This window comes from Oryzias latipes, chromosome 3, assembly GCF_002234675.1.
Source record: "Oryzias latipes chromosome 3, ASM223467v1".
NCBI classification, from domain to species: domain Eukaryota; kingdom Metazoa; phylum Chordata; class Actinopteri; order Beloniformes; family Adrianichthyidae; genus Oryzias; species Oryzias latipes.
Window position 1 is genome coordinate 19,915,878 of NC_019861.2, and position 26,855 is coordinate 19,942,732.

Here is a 26,855-nt window from a genome sequence, read left to right on the forward strand (position 1 = left end):
GAAGGATTTGAACGGAAACAGAGCAGTAAATGCTGACATTGTTTCACATGCAGGACATTTATTAGTTTAAAGTAGGTCATACCAACAGCGGGTCCGGCAGGTACGACACATTTCTTCTCAGTTCGGGTGCAGGGAGGCGTGCCGCTGAGTTTGGCTATGCCCTCCAGCAGCATACTCTCCACCTTCTCCTCATCCAGCAGGGGAAAAGGTACCTGGTGGACACGCAGGTGGGATCCTTCAGACGGCCAAGGCACTTTCTGGAATGCCATGTGGGGGTTTGGGTTCTCCTACCGCCAACACACCAGAAGAGATTTATGAATGGAATACACTTCTGCAATAGAGCATGCTAAATTGAGGACACATGTCCCGGGCCACGCAAAACTAACAAATATGTGAAAACAAAGTAGGTGCTTGCATGAAGCCTTACATTTTTGTACATCTGCTCAGAGAGCTCCCTGATGTGCTTCTGCAGCTTGGCAGGATTGACTTCTTCTTCCTTAAAGCTGTTGAAGTCTAAGGCCACCAGCTACAAAGTCAAGATTTTAAACAAAAGGCATGTTTGATTTATTATTTGCACTTTTTTTTTAGATTTACACATTTTTTAAGAACACCACGACATGTTTCTTCTGATTTCTTTGCCAGGATGTCACACGTACAGATATTAAAGTGCTGCAGGACTTTGAAACTGCCACACACATCGAAATCAGTTGCATCTTTTTCTTTAAGGGGTTTGGATTTTTTTGGGAGGAGATTTTCAAGAACTGACAGCAAAGTTTGAAAAGTCCTCTATAACTGTTCATTTCAGTGTAGACTTTACATGGATCAAGTCATTTTGAGAGAACATTTGACTAAATCTGGACAGACTTTTGCATCTTGTTATAAAATACTATCGAGGTCTCTCTTAACCCAGAACATGCATTTCTACACATCAAAGACAGCTTTTTGTGACTTACTAAATAGTAAAATATAATTTTCTCATCTACATTAAACCCAAAGGTAAAAAAAGAAGGATTACACTACCCCATCAAACAGATCACAGGCTCTGTATGGTGGACCTCTCTCTGAGACGAAGCCAGCGAAGGCCATGCCATCCAAAACCTTGGTCAGGAAATCATTTTCGATGAGGCCACGCTGACCCAAGAAGGCAGTCTGGAAAATGTCATAATTATAGCAGTTAGATGGCTTCATATAGAGTTACTGAAGACTAAAATCCAGGGCAATAATCACAGCAACCTATATAATGACAAATTAAAAGATGAAGGAAAACACAAAGATTCCCCTGTAAATAGAAAAAAAACCTGGAGCTATAAATAACAGAATGTAAATAAATTCAATTTACTTGCTAATTATTTTTGCTTGTGGGTGGAATAGATTAAACACATTTCACTCAAAAGTTTCCTTCTCGGTGATTCCAGACAAATAAACAACGTTTTTGTTTCTAATATGATCCATGTGGGGTAACTTTGAGGGGAATGTGCTGATGGGTTACCACGGAGACGTCAGGAACAAACAGAAACCACTGAACAAAAACAAAAAAAGAAAAAGGAAAAAAGCCTAACAAGTTTCACATGGCACAATGCCGGCCTTTGCCCAAGGTTAGGAGGTCTTCATGTGAAACTTGCATAAACAAAAGAGCAGCATCAACAAAGAGTCGCAAAACCTTTGACACATTTGAAACAATATCCAAACTCACACACGGACACACAAACAATATACACTCCTGACAAGCTTATCTATCAGGTCTTTATGTGTAATTCTACCCACAGAGTGGGCTGAAACATTCTTGTTCGATTAAAGGAAAAATAGGTTAGGCGAGGACAGATTTCTTAAAGACTTTAATCTTTGGGCCCGTTATTAGAAAATTAGAGCTCGGGTAAAGTTTAGGCCTGGGAGTTCCACCGTGTCATTTTCTTACCTTGTGAAAGTGAATAACAGGTTCAGAGTGGATACGGATGAGCTGCAGGCAAGACCTGTAGCCCTGGAAGAGTTGTGCAAACAGCCTGAGAAAGACGGCCCTTACCTCCTTGTCCTGGCATGAACACACAAAACAAACACACACACGCACATTACTCATAAAGCAGTTATGCCACAAATGCAGTTCGATAAGCTAATTATGCAACAAACGTGTTATCTGTCATTAGGGTAATGGCTTACGGTCAGTTAGACCCCTTACTCCAATGCTGACCTTTTCCCTGATAAAGGATTTTTCTTTTTTGGGAAGAGGAGGATATCCCTCCTTTAGATGACGCATCACAAAGATGAAGGACAGATGAACGGATGGTCACTTACCAACAGTTTAAGATTGGAGGGCGCAGTGCGAGGGGGAGGAAACGCATTGTCTGCTATTTCCAAATCAGGGTGCAGAACCTGAGCAAAAGTTAATTAATCTTAATAAGACTTTAAGGAATTTTGACAAAAACACAACAAGCTTTCATTTAAACAAAAATGTGCACCAGATATAGAATTATCAAACAGACAGAAATAGATTTATAGTTGTAAAATGTTATCTGGTAATACTGAATTAGAGGTTTATTTATTTCAAATGTGATTAGCTCTACGAAAATATGATCTACATGACCTAATTCTGCTTTTAATATATGCAATTTGAACAGCATTGCTCTTACTAGTGACAGAGAGGTCTGCGTTTGATGCAACAGAGGTTCTGGGAGCAGGGACAAGTGAATACACTCAGGAATCTTTATCGTTCCTCCATCCAAGTCAGCAATAATAACATCCAACTGATGAAAACACAAAAAGCAACCGTTATTCAGGTAATTGGTTTGACATCTCATGTCATGTCTGCAAAAATACTGTAAAATAAAGAGCCTCAGTGAATCACAACTGTGTTAAAGACCCACTCCAATCATCTTTCGATCCATTGTAAAGCGTTCCCAGTGTTTTGTGTGTAATTATGATCATGCAAAACAGACATTTTTTGGACATCATTTCTGCAGAGCAGCAGTAGTTCATTAGGAAATGACCTCAGAGTCGTGGGTGGGACTGTTGGGACTGTTGGCACTGAGCCCCCCCCCCCTCATTGCAGGGAGCTTGGAGCAGTGAGCTTGTGGCCTGCCCATCATACTTTCTACGTCACAAATAAGCTCTTTTTTTAAATGTCATTTTAACATCTGGTCCTGATTCATTATGATTTGAACCAAGAAATACTCAGAAAAGCACATTTGAGCTTTATTGTCTTAATATATCTTCTCCATCATAAAAAAAACAAAACACCACAAGAACATGTTAAAAACACAAAAAACATTTTTTTTATTGGAGTGGATCTTTAAAGGGTGCTTCTCAAGTAACATTGATGAGACCAAACTGTTTGGTAAAAATAAAGTGTGCCTTTGATTTGATTCACTGCACTTACCAGATCCTGGATTTCATTTTGAAACATTGAGTGCACTCCAATGACGAAGGGGGTGGGCGAGCTTAGCACCTCCAGCAGGCGTGAAGGTAGAATTGGAATATAAGGGTAACTAAACACATAAGAAGACATTAACATGAAAAACAGCAAGTCCAAATATTTACTAGACTGAAAATAAATGAAAACAGTAAGTATGTAGTAAATCATTTAGATCTTTCAAGTAGTCTGGATAAATATCATTTTACCTAGAAATAGCAGTCATTGAGTAGCAGGTTATTTTAAGTTGTAGTGATTTCATTTTCTGAGCTCTTATTTTTTTCTTTTTATGCGTTTTTTGTTTCCTCCATTTATCCAAACATTCTGTATCATTAGGAGTTCAGATATCATCTATGTCACAGAACGTTGTGGCAAAAAGGAAAAGTAAAATGTAAAAAACACTAAAGCAAGAGCTTCAAAAGTTTCAGAAAGGGTGAGAAAATAAAACATAGTTTCTAGGCACTTGTGCTGATCTTTAACCTGCTTTTAATGCATCTCTTGACATTTCCTACTGAATAATGTCTTGACACTGGTAATCTGTGAAAATGTTAAATCATCTGAAACATTTTCTGAAATCCCTTCACTGCCTCCACTCATATCAGTCATTAAAAAGGAAGGTGGGACAGTCATGTGGATTTCTTCAAAAACAAACAGTCCAACAACACATTTTTATTACAAAATGAACAACTAATGAAAAAGGGCTTTGCTTTGTCTTGAAGGGTAAGTCCATGCAGTTGAGACGACCGTTTAAGAAGAGAATAAAGCAACCAGTCGAGTTAATTATCAGTCAGGCCACTCGACGTGAAAGTCATAACAGTCAACTGTAAGTGGAAAATCACATGAGAATCTGCCCGATCTGCAGGGTCAAGCACGCTCACCTGTACTTAAGAGGAAACATAAGTGCTTCGAGGGCGCGGCACGCCTCCCCAAGCCTCTGGTAGCTGCTGGAGTGGAACAAAACCTTGTGCTCGGTCAGAACTGCACAAAAAAGACTGAGAACATTTTGGATTCCTGAAATAAAAGGAAACAGAAAAAAAACAGTTCAATTTATGAGGTACTTGCTAAAGCATGACACTCACACCGTTCCAGATCATTCATCATGGTTATTTGGGGAGTTTCAAACAGCGATTAGGAATAAACATCTCTCATTTTTGAGGCTTTGTGCATATCCATAGAAGCTAGATTTATGTGTGTCTTTTTTGTTAACTGAAGACAGAAGAAAGAAGCATTAAAAAACAATGGCAATACAAAATGTTCGTTACATTAAAAGACAGGATGCTAATTTGGGGTTTTGACAAAAAAAAAACTAAACAGAAATGAAGGTGGTTCAAGCACAAGTTAAACTGTGAAAGCAAAGGACAATGTTTGATGTGCTCATGTGTTCGGTGAGGTCCGAACGTGACTTTCAATGCTAAGTTTGCTGAGAAAATGAAAATTAAACTAATGTGGCAGAGACGAAAAAGCTGTCCAAGGACACCAGAAACTCAACTGTTGTCGTGCATTAGGCTGGGAAGACTGAATCTGCAATAAGTAACCAGCTCAGTGTGAAGAAATCAACTGTGGAAATGGAAGACATACAAGATCACTGAAAGTCTCCCTCCATCTGGAACTCCCTGCAAAAATCTCACCCGATGGGGTCAAAATGATCACAACAACGGTGAGAAAAAATCCCACAACCATACGGGGGGACCTAGTGACTGACCTGCAAAGAGCTGGGACCAAAGTAACAAAGGCTACTATCACTAACACACTACACCGCCAAGGACTCAAATCCTGCAGTGCCAGACGTGTGCTAAAGCCAGTGCATGTGCAGGTCCATCTGAAGTTTACTAGTAGTTGAACAGAATAATGGATCCTTTTGGGTACTTTTCTTAGTACATTTGGATGATCCAGAAGAGGATTGGGAGAATGTCCTATGTTCAGAGGAAACCACACTAGAACTTTTTGGTAAGAACTCTATTCATTGTGCTTGGAGGAAAAACAATTCTGGGTTGCATCCAAAGAACCCCATTCCTACTGTAAAGCATGGGGGTGGGAACATCCAGCTTTGGAACTGCTTTTTATCAAAGGGACCAGGACGACTGAATGAATGGGGCCATGTATCGTCAAATTTTGAGGGAAACCTGAAACGTGGTTGGGTCTTTCAGCATGACAGCGATCCCAAACACACTCCTAGGGTAACAAAGGAGTGGCTTCGTAAGAAGCATTTCAGGATCCTGGAATGGCCTAGCCAGTCTCCAAATCTCAACCCCATAGAAAACCTTTGGAGGGAGTGGAAAGTCTGTGTTGCCCAGCGACAGCCCCGAAATATCACTGCTCTAGAGGAGATCTGCATGGACGAATGGGCCAAATACCAGCAACAGTTTGTGAAAACCTTGTGAAGACTTACAAAAATAGTTTGACTGCTGTCATTGCCAACAAAGGTTACATCACAAAGTACTGAGTTGAACTTTTGTTATTGACCAAATACTTATTTTCCATTATAACTTTAAAATAAATTCTTTAAAAAATCAGACAATGGGATTTTCTGGACTTTTTCCCCCTCATTTTGTCTCTCATAGTTGCGGTATACCTATAATGGAAATTTTCAGTGGTAGAACTTGCACTATTGGTGGCTGACCAATTACTTCTTTGCCCCACTGTATATGAAATATTCAAAAGCTTTTATCCTTTAATTTTTCTGTTATACCATCATTTTTTCTGCCATTTACCCAATTGTTCGTGTTAATCTAGTCTGGTGATTAAGAAAAAGCTGACCGCTTCCCCTTCTAAAACTGCATTTCTTATATGAGAAGACCGATTTATATATTGCTCATTTTCCTTTTTAAATAATATTTCTGAGAATAACTGCAGGAAGGGATGGGCAGTAATGTTGCAACATTTTCATTCTTACAGGGCAAGTTACCCAAGTTCCCTACATTTTAACTTTAAATCCAAATTGACTTCTGATAATAGAATATAATGCAGAATTTTATAAAAATGAACATTTACTTAACTACACTACACATCTTAACTCTTTCTCTTTTCTTTAAATCTTTAAATGAGTTTGAATTAAGCACAAAAATTAATAAACGCTATTCCATTCAAAGAGACAAACTTCCCACATCAAAGTGTGGAAACGTCTTATGTAAAACCGTAAAAAAATAGAACTTTTGGTAAATATTCTCTGAAAAACAGAGGAAGTCACACACTCAGGCAGTTTAAAAAATATTTCAAATACCAATGTGACAATCAGGATGAATTCTAAGTTTACTGTTCCTGTTATTGTTTCCTATCAAGGAAATGACAGACCGATCCATCACATGCTGAAGTGATAAGAGAAGAGGAAGACATCTTCAAGCCACAGCTGGCTTTAGATATTCACCTGTCGAAACTGAGCACTTGTGTGGAAAACAAAAAGCCAATATTTAACAAAATGTGCCTTTTGAAAGTGACACAGGGCTGTCAAACTAGACATAGAAGATCTAAATGTTAGAATCAGGATGCCGTCTGTCTCTATCCAGGAAATACATGATTCGAGCTCCATTTTTACAATTACACCTCAGGGTTAGGCAACTGCTTATCGTGTGGAAGCAGCGTCGCATTTCTGAACAACAAAAATAGTGACAACGACAAGCCAAAGAAGAAACAAAGGCAATAAACAAACAACAGCGGGGATGTTTTGTCAATTCTCGGGGGGGGGGGGGGGGGGGGGGTACTTCCTGTGCAGCATGACATGTTTAACTCGCATTCTTCTCTGATGACTTTATGACCTGTGCAAACAGAATAATATTCAGACATGCTTGTCTGGACTGCCTTCCTTATATGGGCATGAAGATGACCTAATAAAGTAAAATCACAGTTCTCAATCCTGACATGTGGCCTTTTGGCCGACAGGCTTTTTTCTGCATCAGCATGAAATCTAGTAATTGTAACTCCCACTTCTCAGTGTAAGGTGATAAAAAAACATGCAACTACCCTAATATGTACAATAGAAGTATGTTTAGCAATGAATCTTTTCAGATTAAAAAATTATTTTTACATTAGGTTAGTCAAGGCTTTGAACACCAGAGAATGGAAATCTCCGGTAAAATCTGCTTCTTTAAGAAAATTACTAAACATGTTACTGATTGTTGTTTATGATCATTCAAATGTTCCCAAAACCAAAAGTTAAAATTCAATTCAAATACATATAATAAGTGCCTGAAGAGAAATGTTTCACGAGGTTGATTAATCTACGACCACAGATTAGTGTCTACAACTATATTGTTGCTTGAACTCAACCAGGTAATTGTCAAAAAAGAAGGGATATTCTCAAATAACAAGCAACTTTAATTGATTGTTAGTTTAAACAAAGAGTTAAAAACAACCAAAAAAGATTTTTTTTAACTTGAGTTAATTTTTTTTATAATCTAAGAGGGGGAAAATCCTAACTTAATCAGAAGTTTTCAGGAAAGATGCAGCAAAGACAGAAACGTTTTCTCTCATCTGTATGCAAAACTCCTTAAAAAGTCTGAATTTTCACTAGGTGAAAATAATGTGATGAACAGCAACACCTTTATTGTAGACGTGGGTCTGTGTACTCCTTTTTACTGATTGGACCATGAGTCTGGAATAAATTCCATCCATCCATCCAATACACTACTATACTATATACTGTTAGACATTTGCAGCTGGATGAACAAAAAGAGCTGCATACTGTTTGCTATGGAATGATGAATATTCTGTCAACAGTACCATGTATGTTCAGATTGGTTACAAATGCTTCACCTCCACGTCACCCCAATCAGACGTGTTGCATAAGTGCCCCACTGTGCATGTTCTCTATTTTGTTTCAATGATAAGTGGATGGTAAACAGAAAACAGCGACCATGTTGATTTAAAGTTCATTATTCTTATCCAAAAAGGTTAAGAATGGGCCAGTTTTTTTTGTCCTTTCTGATTACAAAATCAGGTTAATCATAGTTTACTTAAATTTCAGCTATTTCAAGCATGCTTTAAAGAATAAAACTGCCATCAATTTACAATAAAGACAGAGTAATGAGCAATAGCACTTTTTCTAGAAGCACGCTGTGAGTGGAAGAAAAAGTCCTGTAAAACATCTGAACTAATCCGTGTGCGAGTCAGAGTGAATCAGTCATCTCCTTTACAGTGAGTGTCGCCAGCACAAATCATTTGGTTCCTACTTATCAACACATTAGGCAAAAACGGAAACACAAAGCCAGAAAACGGTATCAAATCTTGTTCATTTGTTTTAGTCTAAGCAAAAAAAAGTGATATCCCTTGTGGAAAAAAACACAATTGTGCCTCAAATGCTGTAGATTTCATGTAATCTACTAATAATTTAGCTTTAAGTTATTAAAAAATGATCTTTTGCAGTCTTGTTAATCTTAAGGTCTCTCCTCATCAAGTTCTTTTCTTGCAAATGTGTAAAGCAATGGCGTTATTTATCATTTAAGGAACGTAATTGAGAAAGAATGTTTCATAAAGGTAAAAATATTGTATAAGTAACTATTGTTACTGTTCATTTAGACAAAAATAACAAAACATGCAGTTGTAAGAAAGTACAGCCAAAGTGGTACAGTCATAAACTAGTTATGTTGTGACTCATATTTACTGATTAAGAGTTCTTAACATGTTTGAACCCACCCAACTGCTGGAAAAGCATGGCGACACTTTTGTGTGTAACAGGCAAATTGTTGTTGAGAGGTGTTTGGATGAGCTGCCGATCTCCTGCTCCCAGGCTGAAAAGCTTCTGGAAAGAACAACAGAGGCAGAAAAAAAAGGGGTCACAACGTGGTCCTGGTATATTTCCACAACAATCACATTTTGACAGAGAAAAGCATCCACTCAGATATATGTGTGCACGGTAGATGGAAAGAGCACGCCGTGGGGCAGTGTTTTTCAACCAGTGGAAATTGCCCTCATTAACTGATCTAAAAACATTTTCCATCTCCAGGATATCATTTCTGTGTTCATCTAAACAGGCCACACTGAGTAGTTAGGAATATGAAAGATCATAAAAGACTTCGTGTTTTTTTTATTCTATTAAAGACATTTTGATAAGAATGTGGGTACCGCGATTTAGCTGCAGCTATGAACTGTTTTCTGAAAAGTCCCGTCCCTTTAACTGTGTCCACCAATCATTCTTGAAGGCTTAAACACACGTCATCAGTCTGACCAATCAGAAGTGGTTAAAGTCTTCACTTCCTTGTTCTGATTCTGCTCATAAAGTCGCTCAGTTTCAGCAAAAATACCAGCTTAAGCTCGTCTTTAGAGGTGTAGCTTTCTGCAGGATCCGGTGTCAGACCGTGAAAAAAGTGAACAAACAATGAAGCTCAGAGACGCCAGTCTTTCTGCATTCGGCGGCTGAATGCACTTCATCTCCCATGATGCATCGGGTTAAAGTGACAGCGTCTCAGCGCACAATGAGCCGTCCTTGTTAAACGTCTTGAAACCACAACGAACACACATCAAACAGTTTTTAAATCTTCCAACTTAACTTTTATTACATCTTTTAGAAAAACCAGCTGCAGCTTTCAGCTTTTTCTGCCACAATAATTATCACAAAAATGCATGTGAGATTGTAGAGGGACTGTAGATCAATACAGACTGTGAGTCTCTACTTTTTTTTTACATTTTTGGATGCTGGTGTGCCGCAGAATTTTTGTCAAGGTTAAAGTGTGGCATGGCTCAAAAAAGGTTGAAAAACACTGCCGTAAAGGACTGCAGCTGTAAGACCAGCTCAACCGTCACAATCGATTGCACAAAATCCAAATCATCTTCAATCAATTTCATTAAAAAAGAAAAGACAATGTTTGCAAACAATTACCAAATCATTTGAAAATATGATTTTCAAATTAAATGGAATGAAATTGAAACAACTGGTGATGGAAGTAGAACACATAGGACAAGTAAAATGATTGATTTATCACCTCTGTGACGATTACGCAACGCCAGTTTTAACAGAAAAAATAACTACCGGCAGTACTTTTCCATTCTAACCGGTTTGTTTTTTTAACAAAGATGTTCGTATCTGTAATAGTCCTTCACTACGTCATCAAGTTCTGACACTAAAGCACTACAATAAAACATCTTCTCGTTTGAATAAGCAGTGACGGATCTCTGCTTTGCTTTAAAATGATCACAAATTAAGTACATATACGGCAGTTGTGCTGCTTCAAACCAGCTATTTTGGACAATACATTTTGCCGTCTTGACCACTGAGGTTTACCGTCACGTGCGGCTTTTCTAAGTTCTTTGGGTACTGCTGCAAACGTTGATCCTGGAGAGTTGGGCTTGCTGCACTTTAGGTCAAACGTACCTGAGAGCCTCCAGCAACAGGGACCTGGAAGGTAAAGAGGTTGGCCACCAGAACCTCTAAAGCGAAACTCATGGAATCAATGTAAACAGTGTAGATCAGACCCAAGCATCCCTGTAACAGAGGAAAAGACAATTCCCATTCTTACATTCCTTTACTCATCCGAGTACTTTGATATCTACACTGACATTTAGGTAAGGTTTGTTCAGCAGATAAGCCAGTGCCAAACATCACAGTGCCTGCACAAACTGTGATGAAATTTTTTTTTTTAAATTAAACGTTCCCTGAATCTAAAGACAACAGTCTGATTCACCCATATGACACGAATGCTTTCACTTGATCCATCTTGACCCGTGATGCAGACAGCACAAAGCACATTATTCATGTTTCAGAATTACAAGATAAAAGTGGGATTTGATTAAAAAAGAATCTAGTTATTCCTCCTGAACAGACAGAAAACAAGCAAGATTCAATCTTCAAGTGTCTTATTACCCGGAATATTTCAGGATAATCCAGCCGGGACACGAGAATGAGACTTTTTGGTGCAAACACTTGAGCTGGGTGGATTAGGCTGTCTTCCTCTGCCTCCTCATCTTCATCTCCATCAGCCTCTATGTTCTTTGAACCCTGAAACATTAAAAAATAATCTGTTTTAGTTGAAGAGTTCAGGACAATACCACATGGTATAAACGTTGACCTCATCTGTGAAGCATTTCAGTAACAACTCAGCAGCTCTGAGCTTTCAAACAACCTGTCAATACAATGTGAACCTAAATGGACATGAAATACTTGCTGCAAAAGGGACATGGTAAAATCAACCATTAATATAACATAAAATATTCAGATTAAAAAAAAGGTCTAAAATTAGACTTAAATATTTAAAGACTTAAGTGGATGAACAAACATTTCTATTTTCCTCTAAACTTGCTAAAGTGGGACAGAACTGTTGTAATGTTAAAATTCAGAATAACTACCATACAAACAAAAGCCAAAAACCCTTTGTGAAGTAAAATAAAAAACAAACAGAGATAACATAAAACGAGGGTACATTAGATAACTCACAGGGTTGTGAACCCCCATCAAAACACTGAATTGATTCTATTTTTTATCAAGTTATGATTCTATTATAGATAAATTATTTTGACATTCATATTTTAGTTTGCTAAAAAAAACAAACTAATTTCTCATAACTAGGGTTTCAAATTAAACAGATTCATTAATAAAAATTACATCAAAAACTAACTGAAAATTGCCAGAAAAAGCAATAAGACACCACTCTCAAGAAAATCCATTCATGGAGTTAGGAAATTGACATTACATTTTCAAAATGACATTCGTTTGATTGAGCAGATTGTTAAATCCGGCCTTAATGCGTTAACATAAAAGAGGTTGATAGTTTTATGACAGATTAAAACCATTGATTTACTAGTCCTTGATCAGCGACCAAACACACAAAAAGCAAAATCAAGAAGTAAAAAAATAAATAAATAAATAAATAAATAAATAAATAAATAAATAAACATGTTGAAGATGTTTTTAAAGTTAAGATATCACTCTCATGGGTATTTTATGTTTTAAAATGGAAAAATAAAGTAAAATCACAATGCTTGTCAGATTTTTTAATACCAATAATTTATACTTTTAGCCTGTTTCGTATTGTTTATTCTGTGGATCCATTGGCTGTTGTACAAAACTGGCACAAAACTAAAAAATCCTCTTTGTGCTCATTCCTAACTAAAGCCTTTTTTTACAATCTGATATATTTCCCCAAGCAGTGAAAACATGCCAAGAGTGCTCAAGTATATCAGGACCAAAAGCTAAGGATCAGAATAACCCAATCAGATGCTGGTCTCGTTTCTTCATTTTTCTTAGGATTTGACAATTATTAAACAAAACACATTCCTCTGCTGCCCGTCTGGACTCTCACCGAGACCCATGTGAGCAGATACAGACATTAGCTTAGAAAGCAAAGGTTGCCAAAAAAACACGGTCACGTTTCAGGGGGCTCTTCAATGCCTTCCCAAAAAATGGCTATTGGAATGTATGTTTGTTCGAGATAGGAAGATTTATGAAGGAGGTCAAGTATAGCCCGATCTAATGATTTGCATGTGCCTGTCAAAGGTTTAAAATAAAATAAACTAGGATTGCTCGAAGTTTGAAAGATTCTGATTTTAAAATGCGTCACTGGTGTTCACGTGTCTGGGTAGAAAGTTGCTTTTGTGTGGACGCTAAAAGGATGTCAGGTGTTGCTTCAACATAAGGAGCAGCTTAACTGCTTAAAGGTGACTGGCAAAAGTCACAAAACAATGTTGTTTTTTGCAGTAAAACTCAGACTTAACTGAACATTCTAAATATGTGACCTTTGAAGTCCAAACTGTTTGTCAGTTTATCTGAGGAAGGTAAAGTCGGTTTGTACTTTGTTCCAGGATACCCTCGTTGTAGACTACACTGTGAATGGCGGCACAAAGTGAAACTTGGTGAAAAACAAGGAAGGTAGACACAATATTGAGGACAGGGAAACATCTATTTCTATACCAGTGCCACACCTTGGTGAGATGGACTGGTGACACATCGCCCAACAGCGGCTGGGATAGGCTCCAGCAACCATGTGATCCCAAAAGGGATCAAATAAATTTAGAACATAAATTGATAAATGGATGGATGGATGGATGGATGGCATTGCCAGTTCTATTCTATGGACTCTATACTTACCATAGGGCTGTGTTTAAAAAACGTGATAACTTAATATGAAGTACCAATCCATCAATATAAGTAATCATTTCTCATTTCAAGTAATTTCATTTTTTTCTTTGACAGATAAACAAATTTCGGTTACCTTTAAAAATATACATTTTTTCTATTAGTAAAAGTTTGCCCTTAGTTCAGTTTTATGATTCATTTTGTGAAGTATTTGTTTTTAACTAAACAAAACTGATTTTGAATGAAAACATTAAAAAATAAATCAGATTTTGAATGAAACCACATAAAAATACAGTCAAATAGTTTGTTGAATTATTCACAGCTCTAGCAGTTTAAAATAGGAGTTTACATTTGTTTAAAGACTTAATAAAAAAGAAAAAGTGGCACAAAACTAACAATGCTTAATCACGTTTTGGTATCGACTCTTAAACATGTTTATTCAGCTAAACATTAAAGGTCCCTGGGGGCTCTTTGCAAAGATGCACAAGAACAACAAACAACCTCTGACTTATTTTGAATTATAATACTGCTCTGATGTGCTTTTCTTTAAAAGTTAAAATAAATAATTCTTACATTGTTGATACCTCTTAATAGATCAAAACAAATTTCCCATTTATGGAAATAGAACACTGCAACAGCAACAAAAAGCAAAAAAGGATGCATTGCTTAACACTCTTGCTGAAATAAAACACTTCCAAAATGACTCAAGCATATTTCCAAGCTAACACAAATCTCTCTGAAAAAAAATATCTGTAAAAAACTAATTCTGTATGAAAAAGAAAGTGATTGAGGACGGCTGTTTCGCATGTGAATCAATATGAAGTCATGGCAGGCAGAGTGACAAGAGTCATTTTTAGGCCTTCAACAAAGGCCAACACAATGAAACAATTACTTTGATGTTCTAAGGATATTTAACAGGGAAGGAGATTAAGAGAATCAGTTTAGACTTTTTTTTTTTTTAAACATTTTCATCCAAAAAAGATTAAGGGAGTTTCTCGCATTTGGGCAGTGAACACAAACAAAAACGACGGTAGTTTTCTGCACCAATAACCTAAATAAATGATGTTAAAGAGAATACATCAAGAATATATGCTGTGATGGTAACATGTGGTTGTAAATAGTTAAATGGCACTGACAGTAGTATAGAGATGCTATGAAAAAAGAAAAGTCAACTTACCTGAAGATTGACTTCTGCCTCATAGAAAGTGAGGCAGGAGCAGTAGTGTCGGTCCGAATCAATATCTGTCAACACAACGGTGAAGAATGTGGGAGCTTTCCTCTCCCTGTACAACCTCCAACCTCCAGGCTGACAGAACTGAAAACACACAAAAGAAGTCGTTTTCATCATTTTCTCAGCAAATCATAAGCATTTACACAAAATGTTCAGCAAACAATTGAAATACATGTAAAACATTCAACATCGAGTATTTAGTCAGGCACCAAGAATCAGAACATTGTTCCCAGTGCCAACACTCATCTTTCCCCCCTCATCTTCAGTCAGAAAGGAAAGAGTATTGAAACTTCTATCAAGATATGTACAACATATTTTTAATAAGTTTTTCCTTTTAATGCAAAACTACATGTTTCCTGCAGTATTAATTTAAAGACAAATAATAAAAAAATCTGACTTTTTCAGTTATTATGGGCTTTTCCATTTTACTTTTTTTACTTTATTGTGCAAAATAAACCTATTTTAATATCATCAAAAAAATAAGTTGAAACTTCTCTAGAAATTTGGCAAAAAAAACAAGGGGTGACAAAGCATTTGAAAAAATTAACATGTGAGATAGGATACCTTTAAAAATCCAGTCTGCAGCCACTAAAGGTTCTTTAAAATAAATCTTTTCCTATTTTTTTTTCTTCTTTTGAACAGTGCCCTTAATATTTCTGTGACACACTTATTGCATCATATGCATAACAATAGTGCTGTATAAATAAATCGTTTTATCATCAGTTTACTAAGATTCCGTCTTTAAAATTGGCAAAAACAGACAGTGAAAAGCACCTATGCAATTAGAAGTGTACCAATTTCCTGTACCATGCTTAGATCCATCACTGAAAAATGTTCATATAACCTTATTAATCAAATTGATTGGTATTTTTTATAAAGAAAGCAAAACATGTGGAAAAAGGCTGGCCTCTATTTGTAATTTATAAATATCCAATTGGTTAGAGTTAAAGATTCATAACAGACCTGAGTTGTCAGTGTCTGAAAATGAGTGTGGTAATTGTTTCTGCGTAAATAAAATTTCCCTCAAATTTCCCAGTAGAACAAATTGTGTCATTTTCGAAAAAGCCTTTCGCAGAAGATTCAGGCATCCCATCAAAAAAAAAAAATCCACAGCAAATCCGAGGCACCAAAACAAAAACAAAAAGAATTTAGCAAATAACAAACAGTTTCGCACAGCAAAAAAACATCCTTGAAATGATTAAAGCTTCAAAACAACATTTTGAGTTATGTCTCGCTTAAATCAATACATACATAAATCAGTTCTGCGTGTAATAAAAAACTTGCCTAATTCCCTGACAGCGGAAATGCAGACGCATTACCAAGTAAAGCAAAGAGAAAGTGATAAGAGAAAGCATCTGAACTTTCCAGTAATAAAACCAACAAACATAAATCTGGTTAAAGTCCCACTCCAGCTATATTTTTATCCATTGTAAAATCCTTCCAATTGGTTTGGTAATTATGCAGTTTTTTTGCCAAAATAAAAAGGCCTGTGTCGTTTTTTAAGACATATTTTCTGCAAAGCAGCATGAGTTCATCATAAATTTTCATCTGAGTTGTGGGCGGGACCGTTGGCCCGGAAGTAACCCTCCACTGATATCCCATCATCTCTTTGTTTACACCCTCTACCACTAGCTTACAGCCTCTCACAACCTCTTTCTCACCAAGAAGGAGGGTCTACGGGCAGGAATGCTCAGTTTAGCTTAGTCTGTTTAGTTTAATTTAGCAATTACCAATTGTATTTTATGACAGATTTTATGTTCTTATACAATTAGCCGTATGAAGCACAGTGAGACGACTATTGTTGTAATATTGGGCTATATATATAAAATTAAATTGAATGGAACCCCATTAGTAGAGCAACAAAAACAGCAAGCAATATTGGAGCCATCCAGTTGTACAGTTTTGAGCCAGATCCCAGTTTAGATGGGGACAATCAAGTAGATCATGTCAGAATAGAGCAGGGAGACTTTACCCTGACCATTTCAGTTTTTTTTTTGTTTTTTTTAGGGTTATTAATCTTCAGACAAACCAAAGGTATGTCTGAATAGACCCCTTTTGTAATTGGGGCCAAACTTTATTAATTTCAATCATGTTTGAAAATCTTTGGTGTTGGACCGGACGGAAAAGGAAAGGAGGGAAGAAGAGAGAGGGATGTTAGAGAGAGAGGGGGGGGGGGTGATAATAGGAGGGGGGGATAAGACCATGAAGCAGCATAGAGCAGCAAGTTTACTGGTTGTTTATCATTCCGGTACGGTTCAAATGTAGTACAAAAAGGGCGGGGCCTGTCCACACACACACTCAAATGTTCTCAACACACCTGCTGGCTGCAAAAAAGTGCACATGTCAACATGAACATGTCAACATGTACACAAAACAGATAGTGATCACACACGCATACTTGTGCCTTTAAAACGACTAGTGTGAAATATTTCATTCATTCAACCATGCAAACTATTAGTGCAAAGGTGAGCTAACACCTGTGCTCAGGTGAGTGTTTATGTTCTTCTAAAATGGACGTTGGAAAGTGAAAAAAAGGAAGGAGATTGCCCAGCCATCCCCACACCAAGACCCCTGCCGCAGCAGCAGCGGCAGCCGGAACCCCCCAACGCCACATGGCAGCAGGCAGGGAACAACCGCCCCCGGGCGACCAAATCCGCCACCCAGGCCAGGGCCAGCAGGACCGCCGCAAGGCCCCCAGAGCCAGAGAGAAGGGAGGCATCGGGGAAAAGAGAGCGCCACCCCAGCCCAACCAGGAGAGCAGCCCCCCCGCCGCGCCGGGAGAGCCCAACCCAGGGCCCCACCCGAGAAGGGCGCCCACAGCCCCAGACGAGCACCCCATCACCACCCAGGAAGTTCTGGGCATCCCCCCGCCCCAACCCCAGGTACGAGCCAGGACCCCCCAAGGGAGACCCGCTGACCATTTCAGTTGTTGCGTCACAACTGAGAGCTTTTTCAAATTGTGGGTTTTTATCTGCTCCTGATCTATTGCGATTTGAATAAAGAAATACTCAGAAACGCAGTTTTAACCTTAAATTATTTAATACACGCATTCTGTCATGTCGAAAATTTTACAAGTACATGTTAAAAACACAAAAAATGCCATTTTAATTGGAGTGTGTCTTTAAAGTTGCATTGAAGAAAAGTTGGAAAACGTCTTGTCGACAGACGTAGAGAAGTGAGAGAGGAGGTACAACAGGTCAAAGCCACTTAACCCTTCTAAACCAGCTGAGATTTTTTCTTTCTTATACTTTAGTTTCTTTTTCCTAGCTTAGTTTGTGCAACACCACCACCAACCAGCAGCTTATAACTAGTTCCTTTGGTTCTGTAATATTCTGAAAAGTGCAATGTGAAGCCAATCTATGGCAAATATTTTCTTCTCTTAAACTATAACACATCAGACAAATAAAATGTCTAAAGAAAGCCATATGTATGTGTTTGCGTCTATTTTGTTGCTTTAGCACAATTGTCTATGAAAATGGTTTACAAGTTAAAAATATGAAAAGGAAAACAAACCAACCTAATGGGGGGTGAAAAGGGCATAAACAGATGGTCTGACCAGTAATTGCATGGGCAGGACCATGCGTAAATTGGCTGAAAGTCAATGAAAACAGCTTAGTGGAGAGAGGTTGAAAGGATGAAGATAGCAGGATATGAGAGATTTCAAGAGGAAGCATGGGGAGATGGAGAAGAGTGGCTAGGGGAGGGCTTTGGCTTGTTGGGCCTGGAGGTTTGGAAAATAGGATGCCACCATCTTGCAGTAAATACAATAGTCCACAGGAAATCTGCTAAACCTGCATTGTTGTGAAGCGTGTGCACTTCTGCATGCACACAACTGACTAGACAGGATCCAAGGACAAGTGCGCACCACTGTGAGGCCGTCCTAAACTATTCCAACTATGCCATTCATTGTGATAAAAAGGATAAACACATTTAGGAGAGCTTCAGACGATGGCAGTAGACGTAACATCCTGTGCATGTGTGTGCGTGGGAGTGTGTCTACGTGTTGTGTATGTTGTACCTCTGTTTCTGTATAGGACTGCATGGATGGATATGTGATAGAGGGACTAACAGTTAAGGGAGACAGCAATCGATTATGGAGATTGGATGGGATGAAAATTAAATTTTATAAACCTGAAAGCTTCAAAAAAGGAGAAAACGCTTGAAAAGTGTTTTTTTTTTTTTTTTTGAATTACAAAACATCAACAGGCCTATAAAAGTTTAGACAAAACCTATGGCTTTTTGTACAAATAAATTGAATGCAGGTTTTTTTCTTAGGGAAAGTTAAGCTGGGTCCAATAAAAGGTTTACAAATGGGTTATTTTGTTTAAATGAGTAAGAGACACCGTTAAAACACTGATTCCCTGTTTGTATTTTTATAAAAAGCATGTGGCTCCTAAGTGAGGCTTTAAACACCCAATCATATCTGTTTTTTATTATTGTCAGCATTTTGTATCTCCGACAAGTGAGCACGCATCCTGCTAAAGTGTTCACATATGGCCTTTTTGTTTGCTTGTGAATAAACTGTTTGAATCTACATCAGTGTGTTGATAACCTGACAGTGTGTGCTGCTCGTGTTCTCCCTTTACTTGCCAATCTACATGGGACTGCTGTGCTTTCATTTTTTATACATATAATAATTATCTTAATGTAAAAGTTGATGGAACAAAAAGAATGACAGGGACAGTACCCCATGCAGGCTGTTTTATCTTTGCATATAGCATGACACAGACATCCCCAGCAGTGTAATGGATGCAAAGGTTAACACGTAGGAAACCTACCCCTTTGGACAGCACACATACGCGCTCACAGATAAAGGGCATCTCCTGCTCCTAAATTAGACATTAGTCAAATGACAAAGAAACTCTCGGACACTTGTAGGGATGTCAAAGCAGACTGAACTCGTGCCCTCTGGCTAAGCCTTCGGCACTGCCTCATGTGATGCAGCCCAGCATGACTGACCCCCTATTTACCAGTGACACCAGATACACGCGCTGACTCACGGAGCACCACAAGAATCAGAACCAATTAAAAAAAAAAAAAAAAGGAAAGAAATGCACAAGAGGAGCAGCCCACATTCTTAAACCATGACAAGACATGAATACCTGTTCAGACTGGAGCAATCTGGCTAAAGCCGGAGTAACCTCCTCTATAAATGGAAAGAGACAATAGTTTCCAGTGTCCTTAAAGTCAAACTAAGGTTTTATTTTCCTAGAAGTTCTTAGGATTGTTTTACATTGTTTTTTTGTTATCACCACAACATGTAAGAGTAGAGTGTTTGGGGAAGTACTAAGTGATTTAGAGGGATCATAAAACCTCTCAACGGTTCCCCATGAGCTCAGTCTCATAAATTCAAAAGCCAAGTGACCACAGGCACCCGCATTCTTACAGGATTTCTATCTCCTTATATCTGATAATAACAAAATATGAAATAAATGAAACAATCTTCTGAACAAATAAATAAACTAAGAGGAAATCAGATTTTCCTTTTCACTGGTCTCACTGAAATATACATTAAGTCATGGGAAAGACATAATGAAAAGCAAGCTTCGAACATGACATGCTTTCAAAATGAAAATAAAATAGGCAGACTTCCAAACCTTGATAAAATTATAGTCAAGTACAGACAGAGGCTGTATGTAGAGCTAAGGACTATGACGTAACACAACATTGGAACAAATGTTTCAAGTAAAATTCCATCTTCCTCTCGCCTTGTTCTTTTCCCATTGATGAGGAAAAGTCACAAGTCAGGAAGACAATACAATGACGGAAAGTGAGGCACAAGGTGTTTGGGAGGAGGAGATAGACTGGCCAGAGGTGAGAAGGTCAACGACATGTTAGCTGCACAGCACTTCAACTTTACCGGCAGGCAACGCAAACAGGTTTCAGCCCGTGCTATGCAGTTTGGCTAGGTACCATGCCAAACTTGCAGCTCTCAACCCCGGCTCCTTGGCACAGTTTTTACAAGACACTGTCATCAACACGACCCTTCTAGCACCATTACCTAAATCATTTTCAATGTCTGCAGAGATTTGATATTTGATACAATGCAGTTTAGCTCAGAGCCATCACATCCCCTCTTGCTCACTTATTCCTTTTGTCTGCTCCACCACTGCCACCAAGAGCTTTGGCTTCCTTTGTAGGTCTGTTATGCAACATCTCACACATGTGGTTCATTTAAAGGATTTTTTTGGAATAACCATGATGAAGGGCAACTGTGGAGGAAAATAAATATATAAACATATAAGTCTAGTCTGGCAGTGGAGAATTATCTAGAAAATTGCTAACAGCACAGTATGCAAAATTGAAAGCTTCATGAAAGTCATATGTGGAGGACATGTAACACCAAAAAAGAACCTGCTACACAATTTTGTGGTTAATTTGCCTACAGAAAAATAAAGGTTATTTTTTTTCTTTAAAATCTGCAGTTCACCTGCACTTTGTAGATCTCAAAAACACACCTCAGTAAGAGTTACTTTCCCACTTTGGGGCAAACACTTTACTCCAAAACAGAGATTGAATTAAAAACATGTGCTCACTTTACCACATAAGATGTGTAGATGAAGAAAAACAAAAGTCTAAAATTTTCTATTTTGAAATCCATGTTAAATCCACCCATTCCAACACACTGATTGTGTTAACATCGTCACATTCCAAAAATAAAGGTCATGTGATGGAAAATATTAGCTATAATGTGCTTACATGTGATGTACCATCTGAAATATTGCTGTTCATGAGATTAAAGACATACTTTGAATAACACTCCATCCGTGGAGGATGACGCCAGGACGCAGCACATACTTTTCCAGCAACAACTTCCCCGTCTAGGGAAATGACAATTGTCTCATTTGTCCTTTGTTGCATCATGTTTTGAGTTATTCCAAGATGGAATTTAATAACAGCACTCTCTCAAAATGACATGTGGAGCCACGAGGGCTTGTTAGCGTGCCATTTATGTCCAAGAAGGGTTTGAATAAAAGTTCACAGATGCAATCTTTCGGCAAAACTAGTCGGCTGACAACCTTTTGTACATATTCGAATGCGTGCTGTTGCACATAAGGTTTTAACAAGCAAGAATATTCCCTGAATCGTATTCCAAATATGACCTTTTTTCTGACCAAGCTAATCACAAAAGCACAACAGTGTCTTGTAGTTATGTATTCCTTTGAATCTACAGTGAGCATATCAGTGGGCATGTAAACACATCTAAATATCCAACAAAGATCCATGTCTCAAATTGTTCAAAATTAATTTAATATTTTGATTTTTAAATATTCTTAAATACGGAAACCCTGTGACAAATGTTAGCGAAGACAAAGAAATGTCAGATTCAATTTTAGTGAAGTTTTAGAGGCAAAAATATAAAGCAATTTAGGTGTTTTCCGTCCAGCCAAGTCATACAGTAGGTTCTATAAAATACATTAAAAGGCAGCTGAAGTTAACCAAAGTGCTGTATAGTTATGTGGTGTTAAAGCTTGAGGAAAGTTGGCTGCCAACAGTCTGGTCATGAACATCCCTCAGGACAAACTGAGTTAATGACTGAAAAGGTGTGTCTAAGAACAATCAAAGCACCTGTGCAGCTTCCATAAAAACCTTAATACTGAGAATTACAATGACATTAATCCTGCTGTGGGTAATAATTCTGAAAATACTGCTTATGTTTTTACTACGAAAGCAACATCTGCAGAACACAAGTGCTCTATTCTACACATATTCAATAGATGAGTCAGATATCAGAGATGTGTTCATAACTCTGCCTCTTGTCGTACATCTTCTATTCTGCCTGGTAAACGTTTTTCCTTTTTTACTTGCTTGTTGACAGGAATAAAGAAAGGCAAGAAGCTCAGAGTAGAACTGAGATTGTATTTGCTGGTGGAAAAAAAGAGGTAAGTATGGTTAATGTTAATCCTGAAGTACCCCCACAAAAAGTAGAAAAAGTCGCACAATAAATTTAAAAAGAAAATACAGAAAACTCCAATTCAAACCTCTTTCTTGCCTACAAACGGAAAAAGCTAACTGCCTTCCACATTAAAAATGTCTGCGGTTTTCTTCTTGTGACGTATTAGAAAACGTCACAAGTCCCCTTCAACCAGTTCTGCTGTTTGTTCTTTTGTATTCCAAAAGATCTAGATATCTAGTCTACAAAGAGAACTATGAAGGATTTTTTTTTTATTGAAACCTTTTAAAATAATATTTTACCTGTTTGGTATTTGAAAATGATGCAATTCAGTTTAATGTTTGGGTATTACTTATAATTGTATACTTTTTTGAGCAGTTTTGGACTGTGTTTGTCTCATTTAGCTTTTAGCACTAAACTTGATAGCCAACAGCAACTACAAGCCAATTTAGCATTGTTAAGGCATTATTATGCTTTTTTTTAAAAAGTAGTAATACACCTTTATTCAGTGAATTTTGAATGTCTTTTTTTTATTTCGTTATTGTTTTCCGATTATTTCAGCTATTTCAAACTTTAATAACAATTAAATGTACATGATTATAATCAAAATTTTAAACTTTAAATCTAGTCGTTTTAGCTTATTCAAATACAACTCAGATTTTCTTTTTTTTAATCTTCACATTATCGAGCTAAAGAAGGCATTAAAAGTTGCGCTTGTATTAGCGAACACATCCTTTTTAGTTTAATTAGCAATTTTTGACTTCTTTTTTGTTGTTACACTTTTTTCAACCATTTTAAAAGCAACAAAGCAGCTTGACCAACAAATGTTGTATTTGGCCTAAAAGTAGGAAGAGCAACACATCAGAACATATTTCTGAGAAGTATTCAGTGATGCATCACAGCGCAAAGTAAACAGCTTTGTCTTGAAGTTGCATATGAGCACAATGGCTGTCATGTGTCTAACTGCTATGGAACAGGTGCTTCCTCCAGGGCTTTGTGTGGACGTCAGCCAAAGAGTTCTGAATACAAACCTTGGTCTTACTTCTGCCCTTGATAAGCCAAAAACCAAAACAGTGTCTATTTTTCAACTATTTGACTCTTAATACTGCGTTTTAGTTTGACAAACAAATACGACTATCTAAATGTTTAGGAACAAATCTGATAAGACACTATTTTTGTCGTTTTACAAAATTATTTTTCACAAAATGACCCAAATTTGAACTGAAACAATATTGTTTCAAAGTATTATTGCACATAGATAACAAAACTGTATGTGTGGGTCTTAGTAGGACCAGGAGAATGGAGAAAAGTGTTTCTTGAACAGAGTTCCACATTTTTGGCTTCACCTTATAAAATTTCCAAATTGGAAACATTTATTGTGAAATAAACATTTCTATATTTTCTGTGGGCACTGCAGTTTTCTTTTGTTTTTGTTTTTTTACTAGCAATATTGTTGTTAAACATCAGTTTTGAGACGTATTCTTAGAGAATTAATATTCATATTTTCCACCCTTTTCTGTCTAAAACTGCAAATGTTCTTGATAAATATTAAATTAACTAAAGGAAACTTGGCCTTTTATTATTATTTCAACTTTGTATGTATATATATTTTATATGCATTTTATAAAATTATTCTAATGAAATGGCTTTATTTTATTATACACCTTTCTTTTTCCTGATTAGTTGGGAAAATCCAGCTTGCTTGACATCTCTGGCTATATTTCCTGCTATGTTTAGCATTACTGGTACATAAAGCACCAATTACTCACATTACTCACATGTGGATCTTCCTGTCAAACACATTCTCTCCCAGACTGGAGCAGCTTCCTGTGACTCGGAATGCAGTATTTAGTTCTTCTCTGACAGTTTAACAAACACTATAAGATCGACGTGCAATGCAACACGTCAAGTCATTTGAGTCACGACACGTCATGACACAATAAAGACACATTATTTCATTATAGCCTTTTGTTAAGCACTTAGCCTAAAAACTGACCAAACCAAGCTGCTGAAAGTTAACAATGCTGATCGTCATGCTTGTTAAATGTCTTACAAGTGCAAGGTCTCTTAAAAACGGTAGTAGATTGATTGTGTTTTTTCTTCTAGGCTTTGCTTTGACACCAAGATAATCCCACAAGCTAAATGTCAACAGGGGAGAAATACTGATCATTTTTCACACCTTTATTTGGTTTGCTTTGTTTTCTCACACAGCCTTTTTAGAAGCAAATCAAAGACTAAACTGGACCAAACCACCTGGATAAATCCCGCAGTTCCAACAATTGCTTTTGTTGGAGGCAGCATTATCCCTATATCAAGTTTCAAGCAGTCAGTGGGAACAAACCCAAGGAAGGAAACCAATCAGTTCTTTGATTACCAATACAATGTTCCTCTGCTTATTCGTGTTTCAATATTCGCAGTTCCACCTTTTCCCAGATTTTATTTCTTACGTCACTCCTCCGGCTCATCACAAAAGCTTAGACAACTCAGGACACATGTATGAGACTTTTGCGTCAGAGGGTGGTGCTGCACGAATTTCTGAGAAAATGAAGAGCACGCCGGCCCATCTGCCTCCAAGAGCTGGTTCCACCGGTTCCTGAATCGCTATAACCGAAGTTTGTGCCCCTGTATCAGCTGACTCAGAAATGGCTGGAGAATATCCTGATACGCTGAAGAAGATAATTGCGGACAATAATCATCATTTGTATGAACGACTGATGGATGAACGCGGCCTCTTCCGGGTAGAAACGACAGTCAAAACACCCTGCTGCAGGACTGAAGCGCCACGCCTGACGCTCAAATCGCACGGCAGGACCTCTCGGACTTAACTGGTGAAGGAGGAAGCACGGGAAACTGTGACAGAGTGACACTTCTAATGTGCGTTATGAAGTATGCTGCGTTACAGTCTATTGCTCTGAATTTAAAAAAATAATTATTTTATTTGCGGATCAAGCATATTTCGCAGTGTCTCTGGTCCCCTAACCCCTGTGAATGTCAAAATTTAACAGATGTACATGTGTTTTTATGTGGTTTGCTGGATTGATCTGTATCAAGAGCTTTTACGGTGGACAAACAAAGCAGACTAGGCAACCAAGCTCTCATGTAACCTTGTATCATTCCTTCTAAACGGAAAAATCATAACGCTGGCATTTTTTTTTAAGTGCCAGGATGGTTCCTTATTTTTGAGGAAACAGAGGTTAAGTTCTAGACTCATATGGTGCGCAAAAGAACAACTTTTCAAGAGAGAAACATTGGTTCTTTACACGCAATCAAACAAAACCTCTATCTCAGAGAAGGCATTTTGTTTTCCTGCCGGGAGTTAGGGCTCTAAGAGGAGACAGCAGGAATGAATCTGTTGACAGAACATTGTCTGCAGGGTACATGTAATGGTTTGACCCCTGTGTTCAACACTGAACCCTGTTGTGCTCTGGAATGCGTTTGACCTCATGGCTGCAACTGTTTCCACATCCCTCTTCGTGCAACACCTCTAGAAAGAAATGCAACCTATTGATGATCGTTGTCACATGAATGCCAATTTATAATGATCAGCATTTTTATGCAGCCAGAGAACCCTTTTTTTCAATTTAGAAAACACTTCATATCGTATTTTCAAATTCTCTAAACTAAAAGTATATTTCATTAACTACACCAGCTTAATACGAGTATTTTTTTCAGCTAAATTTAATATTAATAGACAACCCTCTAAATATTTCATATAGGAAATTATCCACTTTGTTATTTGATTGTGATGGACAGTAAAGTGAGTTTCTCATTTAAAATCTACATAACCAGATAAATTTAATACAGGACTAAAATAAAATTGCAGCTGGGTGTCTTATTTTGCCCATCTGTCCTTTTGGACAAGCACTTTGGACATGCATATTTGCTGCTTTCCCATACTTGTTACAGCACCAGTGTCTGAATAACATCTTACAACAGCTTCAACAGACCAGAGCAACCCAAACAACCTTAAAAACTCTTACATTTGTAAAATAATGTCTATTTACATATTACAGAATGGCAGAGGATTTGTTCTATGAAACCCTATAACTGTGTTATCACATCACACTGAAAAAGCTGGAGGAACATATTAACCAAATGACACAGTGCTTTACAAATATAAAAATATAAATAAAAACAATTGAATTCCAAGCTTTCTTGAGCTGCAATATTACAAGAACATTGATGAGTTTAAAATCCACTAAGGACTGCAAACTAATCTAATCTGAAACTTAGTGACAAATAACTGAGGAAAAGGAGGTGTCACCATTATTTCAATATATTTAGGTAATGTAAGACCTTAAGCATTCAACATAATTGTGTTGTACAA

At 37.5% G+C, this 26,855-nt stretch overlaps 1 protein-coding gene across 5 annotated transcripts in view; it reads right to left on the bottom strand.

Annotated features, from left to right (window-relative positions):
* Positions 1–26,855, bottom strand: part of sbf2 (SET binding factor 2) — an 89,020-nt gene that overhangs the window by 36,966 nt on the left and 25,199 nt on the right. For all 5 annotated transcript variants that reach the window (XM_023953461.1, XM_023953462.1, XM_023953459.1 and 2 more), the window contains exons 3-14: positions 14,581–14,718; positions 11,196–11,330; positions 10,707–10,817; positions 9,032–9,137; positions 4,282–4,414; positions 3,371–3,479; positions 2,625–2,738; positions 2,290–2,367; positions 1,916–2,029; positions 1,021–1,149; positions 428–526; positions 83–287 (exon numbers count right to left, since the gene is read on the bottom strand). In XM_023953461.1, coding sequence (XP_023809229.1) covers positions 83–287; positions 428–526; positions 1,021–1,149; positions 1,916–2,029; positions 2,290–2,367; positions 2,625–2,738; positions 3,371–3,479; positions 4,282–4,414; positions 9,032–9,137; positions 10,707–10,817; positions 11,196–11,330; positions 14,581–14,718 — 1,471 coding nt within the window. The remainder of the gene's footprint in view (positions 1–82; positions 288–427; positions 527–1,020; positions 1,150–1,915; positions 2,030–2,289; positions 2,368–2,624; positions 2,739–3,370; positions 3,480–4,281; positions 4,415–9,031; positions 9,138–10,706; positions 10,818–11,195; positions 11,331–14,580; positions 14,719–26,855) is intronic.